The sequence below is a fragment of the Lutra lutra genome, chromosome 4 (assembly GCF_902655055.1).
Source record: "Lutra lutra chromosome 4, mLutLut1.2, whole genome shotgun sequence".
Classification (NCBI taxonomy): Eukaryota; Metazoa; Chordata; class Mammalia; order Carnivora; family Mustelidae; genus Lutra; species Lutra lutra.
Genome location: NC_062281.1, coordinates 63,640,282 through 63,658,657, shown reverse-complemented (window position 1 = coordinate 63,658,657; position 18,376 = coordinate 63,640,282). Strand labels below are relative to the sequence as shown.

The window sequence follows — 18,376 nt, the reverse complement described above, 5'->3', positions numbered from 1 at the left end:
CATTAACATTTTCCTGCAATGTGGCTTGGCCCCACTCCTCCTTGTTGTCATTCCAATCTAGATTAGGGAAGGACAGAAAGACTCCAGGATCATTTGAGGAAATAAAGATAATGAGAGTAACTACCAAGCATGTTTACTGTGCCCAAACACATCGGGTCACCTGAATATTTACAACTCTGGAAGGAATGTGCTACCTTCTTCAATTAGCAGAGGAGGAAGAAACTGAGGCTCTAAGAGGGGCAGTGGTTTACACAAGCTTTTCCGACTCAGTCAGTGGCAGAGCTAGAATCTGAATCCAGGTGGACTCAAAAGCTCCGGCTTGCGATTACTCTGCAGCAGAGTTCTACTTCAGTGTTTGCCCCAAATCTTTTCCTATCATGTTCACCTTGGTGATACGGAAGTTTAGAGTTTGGCGTGTTTCTCTTTGTGACTCCTCCTTTTCCTTTTGGGTCTGTGCTTGTCAGAGCCCTGTTTTACAGATTAGGTGAGTGATCAAGACTACAGAAGGCTAGGGGCACCTGGGTGGCTCCGTGGGTTAAGCCTCTGCCTTCGGCTCAGGTCATGATCTCAGGGTCCTGGGATGGAGCCCCGCATTGGGCTCTCTGCTCAGCAGGGAGCCTGCTTCCCCCCTCCCCCGACTCCCATCTCTCTTTGCCTGCTGCTCTGCCTACTTGTGATCTCTCTCTCTCTCTCTCTGTCAAATAAATAAAATCTTAAAAAAAAAAAAAAAGACTACAGAAGGCTTGATACTGATCAGGTACACCTTGACATAGGGCCTCCTGGTCTACCCAGCTTGTGTCACACAGCTTCCCTGTGCTATGTATTTAGTATTGTTTTTGACATGAAAGTTACGTGTACATATTGACATGACAATGTGTATGGCTGGGGCACGAAGTATTTACTTTTATCCTAGTTTGCTTTTTCCTTAAGTTATTACTTAACAGGCTCCTATTTTGTGAGCTTTCTTTGAATATATTCCATCTTTAATTCTATTTTCATCACAAAACTAAGTGCTCTCTCAAATTAGAAATGACCATAAGGCACCAGTGAATAGCTCTTCAAAAAAAAAAAAAAAAAGTAACACCATTCAATTTTAAGTCTTTCTGAAATATTCTGTCAGGTTTTACCAATGGTGTGAACGATGTGCAGGGCAAAGCAAGACTGTATGTAAATGGCCTTCCACAACAGGTTGGCAGCAACCCTTGAAAGCCTTGTGTGAGTAAGCACATGCGGGTGTATGTCTGTGAAGGGGGAAAGGAAGGAAGTCAGTTGATGAGTTATGTGCCACGTGTCTTTCTAAACTAACTGCTTCGGATATACATTCACAGGGATTTTCGTAATTATATTACCTATAGCTCCCTTTTGAAAATGCAAAGAGCTCCCCACTGCTTTGCACCATGACAAAAAGACTGATTTATAGCATAGTATGACTGAAAGATGAAAGTGTTTCATCTTATAAGACCGTGTTTTTTAAAGCACACTGTGATATGCTCTGATGAAAAAAACTGACATTTGGTTTTGTTGCCTAGCAACCACTATGCTATGATGTAAGCATGAGTGTGCATCTATGCCTAGGAACAGCTCAAAGAGAACAAGTTTTCCCTGTTTAAATTATTCCATGTAAACAGGGATAAAGACTTCAAACCTTAAGCCACTAGATTTGAGCATTAACCCTCTAACCTATTCAGCACTGAAGTCCTGCCACAGAAGTCCTTGCCACTGAATTCTCAGAAGACTATTTTTTTAAAAATTTATTTATTTGACAGACAGAGATCACAAGTAGGCAGAGAGGCAGGCAGAGAAGCAGGCAGAGAGAGAGGGGAAAGCAGGCTCCTTGCTGAGCAGAGGGCCCGATGCAGGGCTCGATCCCAGGACTCTGGGATCATGATCTGAGCCGAAGGCAGAGGCTTTAACCCACTTGAGCCACCCAGGCACCCCAGAAGACTATTTTTATACAGTAAAAATGCTGGTCTGATTTTGTGAGAGAAGGCCCACTAATACCCAGCAGTCTGATTTCTATAATCAATGAACTTGCTCTCAGAGGGCCTGAATCATAGTCTTGTGGTTACTTCAAACATGTCTTTTTAGAAGTCTCAATAACCTTTTCAGGAGTTTCCACCCTCCTGTAATCTTCCCCCATATAGGGAACCAATGCAGATATCTGGGAATTTCCTAATAAGTTAATAATTTAGGTTACCATAATTTCCAAATCAGTTTTGTTTATAATTAAAAATTTTTTCACAGAAACCTATCTACTTTCATCTAATTCTAAATAGTCCACTTGGTTAGAGTTCTCTGATCTGCTTCTTAGAACCAAGCAGGAAGTAGCACTCTGGCTTTCCTTGTTGACTCTGGAAAATCAGGTTAAGTGTGTTTTTGCTTTTTCCCTGAAAATTGTACTTGGATACTGTCAAGCTAGTGACTCAAGAGGAATAAGCAAGGGACAACACAGGGTCATTGAAAGTCTTTTGGCTAGCAGGGCCAGGGTCAAGAATCTTGTCATTTCTAAATTCAAAGACTGGGTCAGACGATTTTTAATTTTTTCTGTGTCCCCCCACCCCACCTTCCAAGAGTAGGATAAATTTTCACAGAATGATATTCTCTAAAAATAAAGATCATCACATGTACCAACTGAAAGAAAGGGGGCAATTACTGGTGATCTTTGCTTTAAAAATCCTACTTTCTCCTATACTGGCAGCTACTGCCACGAGGTAAGTGATTGTACGTGACGAAGCCACCCAGCTTGTGGCCATGCGGTAATTTTCAATCTCATCATATCATCCGCAGAGTAAATTATCCTGAGATCTGACATAATTTATGTCTCAGGGCTCCTCTGCTTCTTGTTATATATTCACTGACATTTTTTTCCCCTCATCTTCCCATAGCCTACATCTTGAATTTTAATTTCGGAATAGGTACAGCAAAGCACTTGGTGTTTAATACTGTACTAGCTAATAAAAGAGGAAAACGAGACTTCACAAATTCTAGACAGGAGTCTGGTCATAAAACTTCTCAAAGTTAATAAAGAACAGGGAGTTAAGACCAATCACTACACTTGTGATGCTTACCTGAACAGCTCTGCCTATTATTGCCGTTTTCATCTTTATGAGATAAACTAGTTTGAAGCAGCATAAATAAAAAACATAAGCCTCCATCTGGTCCTCGAATTTTAACTGCCTGTATGGACATCCACACATGGCATAAGTAAAATCTAAGAATTGGGGGAATATTTCAAATGAAAATTCTATTGCTGAATTTAATAGGACTTGTGAGCATGATTTTCCAAAACAAATGCTTACTTTGTCAATTTATAATCTAGCTCAGGCAATGCTCTGATATTACTGGAAAATGTATGTAGGCTGAAATCTGGAGCCAGGCACGTATGTATTAGTAAGCTCCAGAAGTCAGCAGTACTTCAAGCTTTACGACTGAAAACTAAGTGTAGATTGTCGTGAAATTATATCCACCTGAGAAGGGAACACAATAATGTGACGACCAATGACAGGGTAGGGGACAGAGCCTGAACGAGGGTACGCTACCTCAAGCATCATAGGCCCCAGCGCATCCTTGTCGATGACGCCCTGCCCGGTTGATGACACGTCTGACTTCTGCACTTCATCTACGTTGGTGGCTGCTGCTTTTTCTGCAATAAACAGAAGTGTGAATTAAATGGCTGAGCTTCTTCAAGGACAGAATGACACAGAAATATCGTCATTGTAATGATCTGTAAGATCTCCAGTGGAATCAGCCGGGGCGCTGGAAGAGTCCAAGTCCGTCTGCACCGCCACCGAATGGGAGATGCTGCTGGAAGCAGGAACACAACACCACCTTTCACCTCCAGAACGTGGGGGCTCAGAGACCCTGCCAGGCAGTTGGCAAAATGAGTTTAGTGGTTTTGTGTTAGTCCCCGACAAGCATTTTTTTCCTCAACTACAAAACTGTTACACACTACGGCACAATTAGTCTCTGCTCCGGGGACTCTGCAAACTGGGATAACGAGAGGTCTGTTGTTCAGGACTCAGGAGCATAATCAGAGGTACATTTGCAGGTATTTCAAGAAGGAAGGAAGGGGAAGTCACTCCTGCTACGGCTGCTCCCACGTGATGTGCTCTCACAACTCCCTTCTGGACGCTTGTACTGCTCCACCTCCTGCCACGCTCACACAGGAGTAGCCTGAAAGAGGGGTCCCTATCCTGTAGAAGGTGCTCACCGATTAATAGCAGAGAGAAGAGGCACCCTCTCAGGCACAGGAGAGGTTCAGTGGCTGCCCTTTTGTCTAGTACAGAGACACACAATACGGGCTCCCGCGTTACAACGTGCAAGGCAGCATTCGGGCCCCGGGGAGGGCCTGGGACAGTGCCCCATCATGGATAATTCTCAGAGAACAAACAGGTGCGTAGTTATCGACATATATGCAAACTAATTATTTTAAGAACATCAAAAAAAAAGTTTAAAGCTTAACAGATACATAGCGTCAACTTGCGAGAAAACAACACAAAAACAATGTGTCGATTATTTGTACCTGAATAAATTATATCCTTGTTTACACTGCATGTTAGCATTGTAATTAAATGCAAATAAAGAAAGCTGTAAATCAATTTAGTACTCAGGATCAACCTGCTTTCATGACCTTGGTAAATCTGGCTGTCCCTCCTCCTCTCTCTCTCTCTTTTTTTTTTTGGTAAAAAAGATTTTATAGAGTATTCTGAAGATCTGGAAAACTTCACTTGTCCCCGAGAACCTAGAACATAATTAGGAATTACGTAGGTCCTCCAAATCTTGCCGCTGCTGTGATGGAGCGCTGCCACGTGTACACTCAGTGGGAAAGGGAAGATGACCTGTGTGAGGCTCAAGTCTAAGTTCAGCCATTTAGAATTACGAGCCAGAGGAAGTCATTCCAACTTTTTAAGGCCGGAGAGGACCTGCCTTCTGTACACCATGGACTGTGACAGGAGAAAACTGGATGACAGGTAAAATATGCCCTAAAAACTATAAAGTAGTTTACAAATGCAACTTACTACTAGCCTATCTGTGTGTGTTAGTTCTTCCTTAGGTAGAAGAGTTCCAAATGTAGTAACTTCTTCACAGAGCTTATCACAAGGAGACTGTATCTGCTTTTCCAATTACTATATTCTTGGTTCACCTCCTTAGATCTGAGTAATTGTGACATCCCATTAAGAGAGACAGGACTTGAGGCACCTGGGTGGCTCAGTCGCTCGGGCCTCTGACTCTCGAGGTCAGCTCAGGCTGTGATCTCAGGGTCGTGAGATGGAGCCCCGCACTGGGATGCTTGCTCAGCATAGAGTCTGCTTGAGATTTTCTCTCTCTCTCTTCCCCTCCCAACCCCTAAAACAAATAAATAAATCTTTAAAAGAGAGAGAGAGATGACTTTTCTGGTAGCCTTTACAACGCAATAAATACGTGAGGATCTGTCAGTCTTCATTTAGTTCCCTTCTTGCTGCCTTCCCTAGCTCCTGATGGCTGGGTACCTTACCACCTGGCTCTTTCTGCAGGCTTGGTCTCAGCTCAATTCCTCAGCCTCAATGGGGCAGGAAACAACTCAGGCTTTCCATACAATTACTGCATATGACCTCCCTCCCCCAAGGCCGTCCCCATTTTCCTAGAATCTTTTTCATTGCCAAATATACCCCAAGTACATGCAAACTGGGGCATATACATTTTTTTCCCCCTACCCTATGCTGGTTCACTCTGTAAGGCTACAGATTTCTCTTCAGTTTCCACTCCCTTTCCTATCCACCAGTCCAGGGACAGAACCGACCTGATCAACTACAAGTTCATCTAATTTAGCATCTGGGTACTGTGGAGGTCCCAGCAGGCTTCGGGCCTAAGGATCCTGAGTTTCATTAATATTAAATCTTAAAACTCATAAAATGGATATTATATATTTATGTGGTCTTCCTGTATCCTAATTCATTTTTTGTCTTTCGTGTTGTGGCACTGTGAGTGCGATGTGCCGAGAGCCCACAGAAAGAGGCAATCGCAGCCTTTGCTCCGCTTCCTCGCTGTTGGCAGGAGCGCTGTGCTCCCATCAGGAGCCTCCGGTGGCAGCAGCCAGGATTCTCAAACCGGAATGGTGTACATGAGAAGACAGCCTCCCCAGAGAGAATCTATCAGAGTCTGAGGACTAGAAAGGCCTTCTTTGCAAGACATTCTGGTACCTCTTCCTAGGAAGAGATTACTCCACTACCTGGAGTAATCACAGTCCAGGAAATAGTACTTGATCCCCCTCGGAAGGTTAAGTTTCACGGAGGGGGCACTGTGTCTGCAGCCGCAACGGGCACCATCCCTGTTTCAGAGCAAGTTTTCACTAAGTATTTGGAGGCTAACAGACCAGATGCACGTCGGGCACGTATTCCCAGATATGGAAGAGGCCACTGGAGGTGGGAGTGGGTGGAAAAAGGAATACAGTCCCCCACTTTAGGCAAAACAGCCTCCTAAGGGTGCAGGGGGAGGAATGGGACAGATAGGCAGGGTCAGAAATATAGGGAAAGGGTTTCCTGAGGAAATAAAACAGATCATCTTGCCCTGCCTTGCTCAGTAAAGTTTCAGGGCATCAGGTGTTCTCTCAGGTCTCCAGTTCTCTCATCCTTCCACTGTTGAAGCTGGCAGTTTTGTTCTTTTTAAAGAATGGACTGATGAATTCAGATTTATGTTGGGGGAAAGTGAGACGTGAAGCACAAGCTACTTACTGATCACAGGGCAATTCCGCCTCAACTGGTGACTGCTAGGAAACAGCAGGCTACTTGACATATGAGACTGTGCATTCACAACGGTAAGAAATTCTTGTTTTCTGTGGGGTCTATGATAATGCCATTTTTTGAGCAAAATAAATAAATAAAAAAAAAAAACCAGTATCTGTGATAATCTGTTTCCAAGCCTTTTAAAGGCAGTAGATATACCTTGTGAGATGTTTACACATTTTGAGGATCCGCTCGTCATTCTGAAGACCCAAATTTTCCTCAATTCATCCTTGAATATTTTGTGGAATTTAAAAAACAATGTAAGAAAACCCAATCATGCAGGTTTTCCTAAACACTGAGAAACTTCCCTGCTGGGGTGTCCTAACTATTCTAGCAAGATGCTCAGACACTGAATTTGGAACTCTTAGCAGAAAATATGTAGAATGAGGACCATAAGTGCACTGCCTTTTATTCTAGAAATCTAGAGATCAGATGAAATTTAAGATAAGAGCCTAAAATTTACAGATCAGATGAAATTTAAGATAAGAGCCTAAAATTTAAAGGAGATAATTCAGATCTGACAAAACATGTGTTTGGATAAAAACAATGATCCTCTTGAAAAATTACTGGTGATGGTGAGACATGCCATTTTTTTCTCTTTATCACATTCAACTGATAAATCTTTCAGAGGAGAAAAGCCGCTAACAGGAAGTCCCAGAGACTGAGTGGCCGCCACGAGGAAATCATCCAGTAACAATGGGATCTGTTCAGCAATCTCTCCGTCTCTGCGTCCCATGTCTCGTTGTGCATGTGGTGCGACTGGAGTGACTACTCCATGTCAGCTGAGAGAATCTAGCTGGGAGGGTAAAACAATTACAACTGAACTAAATGAGAGTAAGGCAGGGATAATTGCAAGGAACTAACTTAAAGTTCAAAGAAGAGATAAAAATCTCTGGACGTAGCTGAAAATACTTCACGTACGTTGTATCTGAGTTGGACTCGGCAGGATAAGCAAGTGGATGGCAGAACTAAGAGCCTAAGAAGGAAACCGGTGGGAATGGACACGTGGCATCTGGCTCTGAGAAAATGTCAGCCTGGCCTCTGAAAACCAATGCTAAGCTAAGAAACGTCGGCAAAAAGTTTGTCTAAGCTGGAATTCGAGGAATCCCTGACTAAAAATGAAAACAACACAAATTTCATGAGATCAACTTGAAAATTCTATTAGTGGAACATACGCTTTGAAAAAAACCTCTAAATGAGTCTACTGATTATTTGCAAGAGAATGTTGCAATATTTACACGATACATTCATGTAATTAAGGGAATGGGAAATTTTCACTATTCAGAGAGTAAATATGAAATAGAGACAAAGGGTAAAGAATCTGGGGCTTTTCACTCCTGTCCTCACTAAATGTTTGCATTGTATGCATTTCCAACTAACCTGTCATCTAGTATTCAATTCTGCATTGAATTTGTGCTTTCATCATTTCTCAATATTAAAGAGAATAAAATCAATAATACGAAATGATAGAAAACACGCAGAAGTATGGCTTTACCAATTTAAGTGAAATCTAAATTAAACTGGCCATGAATTTTTGTTTTTGGGTCCTTTTCATGAGGTAATTACTAGTTCTGTTCAACGTTCAGCTGAACCTTAAAATTAAATAGGAAGAAGGAAAGGACTCTAGTGAGAGATACATTATTATGATAACGGGACATATACGGTATCCTGATGGAACCTTTCAGTAATTAGTATGCTATTTTTAAGGGCCAGATATAAATAAGCTTAAATCCTTAGATAAATTTATACCTCCGTAAGTACAGCATTACTATACCAAAACATACTATTTAATATTTTTAAATTAGGCAGTTTTCTCAGCGGTCACAGATTATATTTACTTTTCTATATTTTGCATCCATTAGCCATAAAAATACATTCTGTTATAAAAATATCCTTCAGTAAACTCGAGAGTAGAAGGATGTCCTGCAGTTTCATATGGTCAAACCTTATGAAATCTCATTATTATAGATGGAACTCTTAAATCTGAAAAAGGGATGATAAAATTTAATTTTCAGAGCCTACAGAAAGATTTCTCCTTCATGCCTCGACTTCTATTTCTTTCTGCTGCACTTTCAGCATTAAAGTTATTCTTTTTAGATAAAGGATATGGCCTAAGAGAGTAACAATAAAAATAATAACGTTCTTCCTTTCTTCCTCACTTCCCCCAAAGATAAAAATGCCATAAAACAGCTATGATCTTTTTAATAGTACAGTTTTACAAATGCAAAACCCTGATGAGAGACTGTCCGAGGATGCCTCTGTAATCTTTCTCTGAGCGTCCCTTCCCTCCCGGGTGGCTGCTTCGAGAGCAATCCCGTCCGGTTCCTTCCTCCATTTGCCTGCACTCCAGAAATCCAATACCAATTAATTAGATTTCCAGTTTCAAAGCAAAGAACAAAACCCCATCTCTTCAGGGACCACGTTAGGATGAGTCATACCACAAACTGGGGGAAAATCATTAATATTATATTCCATATGCTTTTCTTTACAAGTAATTATTGTTCATGTTGTCTCTTAGAACAAAAGAAAAAGTGACTAGGGAAGTATTTGATCTCCAGAAAGGTTAAGTGATTTTAAAATACAGATATTTTTTGAAGCAATTGGATTAAGTTGCTCTTTATCATTGGCATCTACAGACACAAATTTGAAAGTAAAATTTAAGTTTCTGGTGAGAACAGCAACAAATCAGAAGCTGTGATCCTAGCAAAACATGTATTTATCTCAAAAAAATAAAACAAAACAAAACAAAACAAACTACAATTAGCTATTTTTAAATTACGGGGTGGCAATTTTTTAAAAAGATCCTTACATGTTCTTTTAAAACATCACTTACTGATTTTTGGTAACATCAGGCATCTTGTCTATTTGTTTATTAGGCAACTGAACCAAGAACATACATTCCAAGCTTCTTCCAAGAAACCATCAGCAGAACAGAGTGCTATCTCCTTGCAGGGATGTCAGTCTTGGCTCAGGGGACAGTCACATAATTGCTGTAAGCCCAGCAGCGGCAGTGGCAACCACCACTGATGAAGTCTTAGAACCCTAAACGCTGTTTACTATCTGCCCATTGGGAGGACAGGGTGATGTGGCCATTAGGGAAGAGGTTTATATTCTTCTTCATGGTTTTTTAAACCATCTGAAGAGACTGTGGAAAACTTGTGGAAATTAGTCTATCTTTAAGAAGTCAGAATTCAGGGGCGCCTGGGTGGCTCAGTGGGTTAAGCCGCTGCCTTCAGCTCAGGTCATGATCTCAGGGTCCTGGGATCGAGTCCCGCGTTGGGCTCTCTGCTCAGCAGGGAGCCTGCTTCCCTCTCTCTCTCTCTCTCTGCCTGCCTCTCTGTCTACTTGTGATCTCTCTCTGTCAAATAAATAAATAAAATCTTTAAAAAAAAAAAAAAAGAAGTCAGAATTCAAACAAATATCAATTATTCACTCTGTAAAAATACATCAGCGAAAAGGTAATCACAGGGTCTTTACATGTATGTAGAAAAATGTCAGCTCTGCCCAGGTTCCGATGCCTCTGACATGTGAAGCCAAGCAGCAGTCTAACAGTTACTTGGATGTGGGGTCAAGCATGAGGACAGTCGCTTTCACCGAAGCAGTGTTATTTCAAGTATTAGAATCTTTGACTAGACGGGAACCTGATACTTTATGCGGGTTTTATAATTAATGCCACTGCTTCAAAATGAGTAAAATCACTCACCCAGAAACTATCAATTTTTTAGCAGACTGACGTCAAACACAAGTCTAATCACCTCCACAACAAATTTTAAGACTCTAGTGGGAATAGATCCACAATTTTCATCTTTTCTTGCATTTAGGAGCTGGACGACTTCAGGTGAAGCGACCGTCAAACCCGGCACAGCAAGGCACACGTGCAGCCAAGTCACTGAGACAATGACCGGCAATTTCTGGCCCAGTGCTGGAGATGAAATATTACGGGGAAAGTTATGGAGCATCTCAAAGGTTCTAGAAGGTAAAACCAGAGAATTATGCATCTGCACCAACTAAAATTAGAAAAGCTGCCATATGGCTCTGTGAAGCCAGCAGCACATTCTTATTCATTAGGAAGCATTCTGCTAACATAAAAACACAAGGCCCTTCCTGCGCTCTCCAAATGTGTTTATCTTTTCAACATTAATGCACTATATATCATCGAGCTGCTGAGAGCTCCTGCCGTGCATATTAAAACCGCGCAGCTGCACTTTCTTTAGGAGTGGGAGGGACCTCAGCCCTGAGTCGCCTCCCTCTTTCTGACATTGAGATTCTTGCTAACATACCACGGTTTCTCTTCGGTGTGAAGAAACAGCAACATGAGCCAATCTCAAGGCTAACTCTACCCGGCCACCCCCCACCCCCCACCCCCACTCTGCGGCAGAGAAGGCAACACGCTTCGGTTTGTCTTCACCAATGGCACAGGCACGGCTACTTAAATAGAAGCGACAATCATGCCACAAGTTTGGAATGTAAAGGCCCTACTTTTAAAATTAATGTACTATGCTTATCAAGAGAAGACCGTAACCAGCACAGTCTCTAGGTATTAACTGATAAAAAGACAAGACTTTGTTTCGAAGAACGTTTTTTTACCATTGAATCTGCCATCCCCAGTATAGAATTCTATTTAGTCCCCACTTCACCTATAACTTATTAACATGGAATGCTCTGTGAGGTAAAACAGACCATGGACAGGGTGCCTGGGTGGCTCAGTGGTTAAGCGTCTGCCTTCAGCTCAGGACGTGGTCCCAGGCTCCTTCGATCAAGCCCCATATCGGGCTCCCTGCTGTGTGGGAAGCCTGCTTCTCCCTCTCCCACTCCCCTGCTTGTGCTCTCTCTGTGTCTCTGTCAAATAAATAAATAAAATCTTAAAAAAAAAAAAAGACCATGGACAGTCTCTCGCAGTTAAGCTATGTGAGTATATGACAATTGTTCAAAATATCTTCTTTTACACAGTCTAAATATACCTGTGCTGTGTGCAACCTCGGTACTAAGTCAGAATACTAAAAGCAGCATTCCCCAAAGAGCAAACTATACAAATGTTTTATTTCTTTCAGATATACACATTAACTTAAGCAAGGCCAACAAAATTACATTATAGGAGCACTTGATAAAGTTTCTGCCAAAGAGGTTAAAATATGGAAAGGGCAGAAAGAGTTGTCTTTAAAATCCTTTAAAAGATTTTGGTCTAAGAAATGTAAATATTTTCTCTCCCAAATCACTATTTTGTTTATTGGCATAGATACTAACACCATCTCCCAATATTCCTACCTTACACTCTAGCAATTATTTATCGCTCCAAATGCATCATACTGTTTCCAGATTTCAAGCATTTTCTCAGACCGTTCCATTTGCCCAGATGTCCTTTCAACCATTCTAAGACCCCATCACTGTTCCAGGAGCTCATTACAGTCAAGTGAGGGCCTTCCCCTGTGTATCTGCAATGCCCTGTGCCCATTCCCCTAAAAATCCACATTCAATGACCTAGTGCTTTGAAATGCTTGATTTGTTTACTGATCTGTCCCTTTCATGGCACTGGTGGCCTCTTGGCTATAAGAAAGGTCTTTGTGTTCACTGCCTGACATCTAGTGGGTGCTCAGTAACTTGGGTGTTAATACTGGACAGTTCTACAGCTGTAACTGAAATTCAGTATAGCCAGGATCTAAAAATCACAAATGTCTCTTTAGAGAGATCTGTTCTGAAGAGCCTTACTGTACATCTGACATAATGGAGATTTCTTTTAAGACTCTGATTTTTGGGGTAAATACCCAGTAGTGGAATTGCAGGGTCATAGGGAAGGCTTATGTTTAATGTCTTAAGTAATCTCCACACTGTTTTCCTAAGTGGCTGCACCAACTTGCATTCCCACCAACAGTGTAAGAGAGTTCCCCTTTCTCCACATCCTCCCCAACACTTGTTGTTTACTGTCTTGTTAATTTTGGCCATTCTAACTGGTGTAAGGTGGTATCTCAATGTGGTTTTGATTATAATCTCCCTGATGGCTAGTGATGATGAACATTTTTTCATGTATCTGTTAGCCATTTGTATGTCTTCTTTGGAGAAGTGTCTGTTCATGTCTTCTGCCCATTTTTTGACGTGATTATCCGTTTTGTGTGGGTTGAGTTTGAGGAGTTCTTTATAGATCTTGGATATCAGCCCTTTGTCTGTACTATCACTTGCAAATATCTTCTCCCATTCCGTGGGTTGCCTGTTTGTTTTGTTGACTGTTTCCTTTGCTGTGCAGAAGCTTTTGATCTTGATGAAGTCCCAAAAGTTCATTTTCACTTTTGTTTCCTTTGCCTTGGGAGACATATCTTGAAAGAAGTTGCTGTGGCCAATGTCAAAGAGGTTACTGCCTATGTTCTCCTCTAGGATTTTGACAGATTCCTGCCTCACGTTGACGTCTTTTATCCAGTTCAAGTTTATCTTTGTGTATGGTATAAGAGAATGGTCAAGTTTCATTCTTCTACACATAACTGTCCAATTTTCCCAGCACCATTTATTCTAGTATTTATTGCACTATTGGGTATTTACCCCAAAGATACAGATGTAGTGAAAAGAAGGGCCATCTGTGCCCCAATGTTTATAGCAGCAATGGTCACGGTCACCAAACTGTGGAAAGAACTAAGATGCCCTTCAATGGATGAACAGATAAAGACGACATGGTCCATATATATACAATGGAGTATTACATGTCCATCAGAAAGGATGAATACCCAACTTTTGTATCAACATGGACGGGACTGGAAGAGATTATGCTGAGTGAAATTAGTCAAGCAGAGAGACTCAATTATATGGTTTCGCTTATTTGTGGAGCATAAGGAATAACATGGAGGACATGGGGAGATGGAGAGGAGAAGTTGGGGGAAATTGGAGGGGGGAGATGAACCATGAGAGACTGTGGGCTCTGAGAAACAAACCGAGGGTTTTGGAGGGGAGGATGGTTGGAGATTGGGTGAGCCTGTGGTGGGTATCATGGAGTGCACGTATTGCATGGAGCACTGAGGCGGGAGGTCACCGCCTGAGGCAGGAGGGCCATCTAGAAAGAGGAAGGACTGAAATTCCTGGAGAGGCTGGTAAGGTTCTTTTCTCATCAAATTTGTTCACTAGGTGGGCTAACATAACATTTATGGCCATAATGATGTCCAACAGAAGCACAGGGAAGGAAGGGAGAGGGCGGGATGAAGGAAAGGAAGGAGGGTTAGTTCCTGCTTCCCATGATCCCTTGCTGCTGACCCTGCCACGAATCCTTCCTGCCTTTCCACTGCTCACAGGGCTTCAGTCCCAAGTCTCTGCTTCACCTCAGTGGTGGATCTTCAGGGACTAAAACGCATTCCAGGACCTGACCTTCATTTGTCTCCTGGGGGCACTCTTCCCCGCCCAGACGTCCTCTGTGTGCCCCCCTCCCTTTCACTGACATGCATCTTGTTCTTGGATTCATTTTACGTTCTCTGCGTAAGACCTACTAGCTTTTCTCTTTGTCTGTTTTTCTCCCATCTGGCTATTTGTTCCTTGCAGTTTTTCTCTACAGACGCAGGACCTGATGCCTAGGCCTCCTAGAGAGACTGTGACAGCTAGTTGTAGAGATATTTCTCTCTTTTCCCCCCACCGACTGTGATTCTAACAATACCACAGGGAAGCTGAAATTCCTGGTTTCATTTTGCCTACTACCATTTATCCTCTCACTTGCAGTCTCTGCTTGAGCAATCACAGGAGGGCCTCACAAGCTTGCTTTTTTCAAAACAGGTGTTCCCAATTTAAGGCACACCTAATGCAAGAAGCTGATAATAGAACATAGAATCATCCAATTTAGAGACCTAAAACATTAAATTATGCTAAATCATCTCATCCTAGTAGAGAAACCAAAGCACTGATAACAATGCGAGAACTCCGCATAAATATATGTAGCACCGTGGCTCCGGCCGACCACAGGAGGCAGGGGGGAGATGGAGCTGAGGGGAGGGCAAGCTATCAAGGGATCAAGCCCTGAGGATTCACAAGAACTGTAAGGTGAACACAGGGTCCACGGCAAGAGCTCCCTGTGGACAGGGCCCAGAGAGGACCAACATACACAGTGCCCACTCCCAGGGTCAGGAGGCCCCCAAGGGCCCAACTCTAGAGGTGGGCTCCAGAAAATTCTACCATTGTGACCACCAAACTCTCCTGTGGGTGAAAATCTCCAGTAGCTAAAAACGAGGTTCCTTCCAGATCAACTCTTCAGGCTAATTAGGACATAAATAAACACAAGGTAATTCCTATATGAATGTTTAAGGAAGAAAAGAAGAGACTATGGGAGGGGAAAAAATGAAACAAGATGGAGCGGGGAGAGAGACAAACCATAAGAGACTTTTTTTTTTTAAAATATATTTAAAGATTTTATTTATTTGACAGAGAGAGATCACAAGTAGGCAGAGGCAGGCAGAGAGAGAGGAGGAAGCAGGCTCCCCGATGAGCAGAGAGCCCGATGCGGGGCTCGATCCCAGGACCCTGAGATCATGACCTGAGCCGAAGGCAGAGGCTCTAACCCACTGAGCCACCCTGGAGCCCCAACCATAAGAGACTCTTAATCTCAGGAAACAAACTGAGGGTTGCTGGGGGGTGAGGGGGAGGGATAGGGTGGCTGGATGATGAACATCGGGGAGGGTATGTGCTATGGGGAGTGCCGTGAATTGTGTAAGGCTGATGATTCCCAGACCTGTACCCCTGAAGCAAATACTACATTATATGTAAAGAAAAAAGAAAGTAGGTCTTGTCTCAAGCATTTTAGGCATTTGAACAATCAACACAGGCCAAGTTTACCATTTCTCGTGAACCTGAAACCATCATCACTGGTTGTTTCAATAATAGTTCTCTGTGTTTGCTTATGCTCTTCCTGGTTCAAAAAGATAGTTTCTGCTTTAGGTTTTTTTCTTTCTTCTTCTTCTTCTTCTTTTTTTCTTTTAAACTTATTAGGAGCTATGCATGGAAGTGAAGCTACCTAACAATTAAAAAAAATACACACAAATAGAAAAACCTGTAAAGATTTTACATACTCATTTCAGAGAATGCCAGCTCAGGAAATTAACCAAGTTTATTCTCCAGGGCATCAGGTAGAAAGGAAGGAGTAAAAGTGAAAAGTGTGCAGTCGTGGGTCTAAGAAGAACTTAACTGTCAGAAGATCTATGTTCTCCAGAACAGGACTTTTGTGGAAGAAATGACACAAAGAATCATTTTTATCTCATACAGAAACAGAATATTAATCTATTATATTCAAATACTTGAAATGCTTTTGGTTGGAACTCATATTTTTACATACAAAAGTGTGAGTATCCCTCTCCTCGCAACAAATCTCGAACCGGTCCTGGTCCGATGGGACTTGGGCTACACGCTGAGGTGGCACCGCCATCAGTGCTGACCATGTCAAGAGGGTCCAGAGAGGGGCAGAGCCATTAGGAATGACTCATCCTTAGTGCCAAGGTTATCAGAGCCCTCACACTGGCTACAGCTGTCACCTTAGGATGGCATTTAAAACTGTCTGGACCAAATGTGAAATTTGGTAAAAGCCTGGTAAAATAAAGGGTCTGACTTATTTTGAAAGCCAAATAGAGGTTGCTTCAGAATTTTTTTAAAGCAAGGTCTGCCTAGCCAACAGAGAGAAACCAGATTTGTATCTGTACATTTTCAATACACGCACCCGAACTTTGTCTGATTGTGGAGAAGGATCACTGTATTTAGATTAACAGATTAGGCGGAAAGGGGGGAAAAAAGACTGGGAAGCATTTAGGAAATAATTCCAAAGTAGATCTTCCTAATTCCTAAAATAATGAAGTTTCATTATCAGTATCCTAAGTTCAAAAGACATTCTAGAAAGAGAGTTCCTGTCAAATATCCATCCAATACCACGTTTCATAATGACAATGGGAGGAGATTTAAACACACCTTTAAAGTGACCCTTTAAATACTGTATGGGAGTGGCAGTGAATCATCAACTAACCTTCCACAACTAAAGCAGTAGGCAATTAAAAAGAAAACCGGGACCAGCTTCACTCAGACACTAGGAGTAGGAGCAGTAGGAGCCGACACGAAGCCCTTAGAAACTGTTGACAGCCGTATGTATCAAAGCCCAGCGAAAGTAGGGACAAGAGTCGATCACAATTAATATGAGGAAGTTAAAGTGAAATAAAAAAAGGCTGACATTACAAAGACCCCTAAACTTGGTATCCATTTCTACAAGGAAATCCTTTCCTTTCTTCGTGTATAGTCCTATACTCTCTAGCAAATTTTTTGTTTGTTTTTTTTATTTCTCCAGCAAAATTTTTAAGTTAAGGGGGAAAATAGGATACCTCCTCAACAATTCCATAATTCTCACAGATTTTGTATCTGTTAAGTGCTCTCTCAGATACAAAGACTATTTAAGCAGTCAAATCCACTTGTAAGAAATTATCTTATTTAAAGTCTGACAATTTTGTTCTCCAACAGAAGTTATGGAAAAGTTGAAGCTACAACTGAGAGACTTACAAATGAGTACAAGGCTACCCAACGGATAAGTCAAAAAGAAAAATCCTCAGGGGGTTAATTTTGATCCTCCATGTAGACCATAGAATATATAAAAATTAACTAATTATGTCTGAAAAAAGATAAAATAGTGATTAAGTTACTTCCTATCAAGTTAACTGGTTTAAATTAGCTTAAGAGTACAGTTTTGTTTTACATACATTAGCCATGAGATAAGTTTCCCCACCATTCTTAAACTCTTCAAATAATGACATAAAATCTTCAGCAAATTTATTCTTCCTATTTTCAATTTTAATGATCTGCCTTTAGCTTCCACATGCTAGATGATTTAGAATGATGTTGTCATCAAGACTTTAGAAAAGTTCTACCCAATGGCATTTTGGACTAGGTTTAGCTCCAACACAGATGGGCAGGTTGAATTCCAGAAACCCATTTTTGGAAATCCTGCCTGCCAGGTGATGGCTTATCATGGAGCAGATGAAGCAGCAGAAGATGACAGACATGACAAGTGGGCAGGTCCAGGTTTGAGAGCCACGGCAAGAGCAGAGGTAGTCGCTCCCCCTGTAGATGTAGAGTCTGGACAGGAAGATGATGCTGTACTCTTGCTAAGTAATTTAGCTGCCTCCCAAGCCTACAGTCTTAGATTTGCTTCTTCAAAATGTAGTTTATTTTTTATTGTATCAATGGACATTGGGCTTCCCAGAGACTAGAATGGTAGCAGTTGTTAGCTCTGTATTGCCAAGGAAAATATTTGGCTGCATATAGGGTTTCCTGAGAGCAAGTCAGTACACGACCTCAATCTTTTCCAAGCTTATCATAATGCTGTAAGGCTGTGCTGATTCAGCAAAGCAATCTATAATCGCTTGCAAAATGCCCCTGCCTCCCAGGGATGTTATGAAGCTTAATAAGATAACGCATGAGAAGCACTCTGAGCTCCACAGAAGAAAGGCGCTAAGCAGTAATATTCTGCATTTATAATTACAAGCAGTCTCACAAAGCAAGAATCCAATAAACTTGTCCACAAATTACAAATAAAAATGACTTTAAATAATTTAACATAAATAATTATATAACAAAGGAAAATGTGCAATCATTCATCTTTAAAAAGTGGAATGGACACACTTCAT

General features: G+C 41.7%; 1 protein-coding gene across 12 annotated transcripts in view; it reads right to left on the bottom strand.

The window, feature by feature from the left end:
• NCOA2 (nuclear receptor coactivator 2) overlaps positions 1-18,376 on the bottom strand; it is a 298,877-nt gene that overhangs the window by 58,607 nt on the left and 221,894 nt on the right. For all 12 annotated transcript variants that reach the window (XM_047728297.1, XM_047728308.1, XM_047728309.1 and 9 more), the window contains one exon: positions 3,540-3,643. In XM_047728297.1, the coding sequence (XP_047584253.1) occupies positions 3,540-3,643 (104 nt within the window). The remainder of the gene's footprint in view (positions 1-3,539; positions 3,644-18,376) is intronic.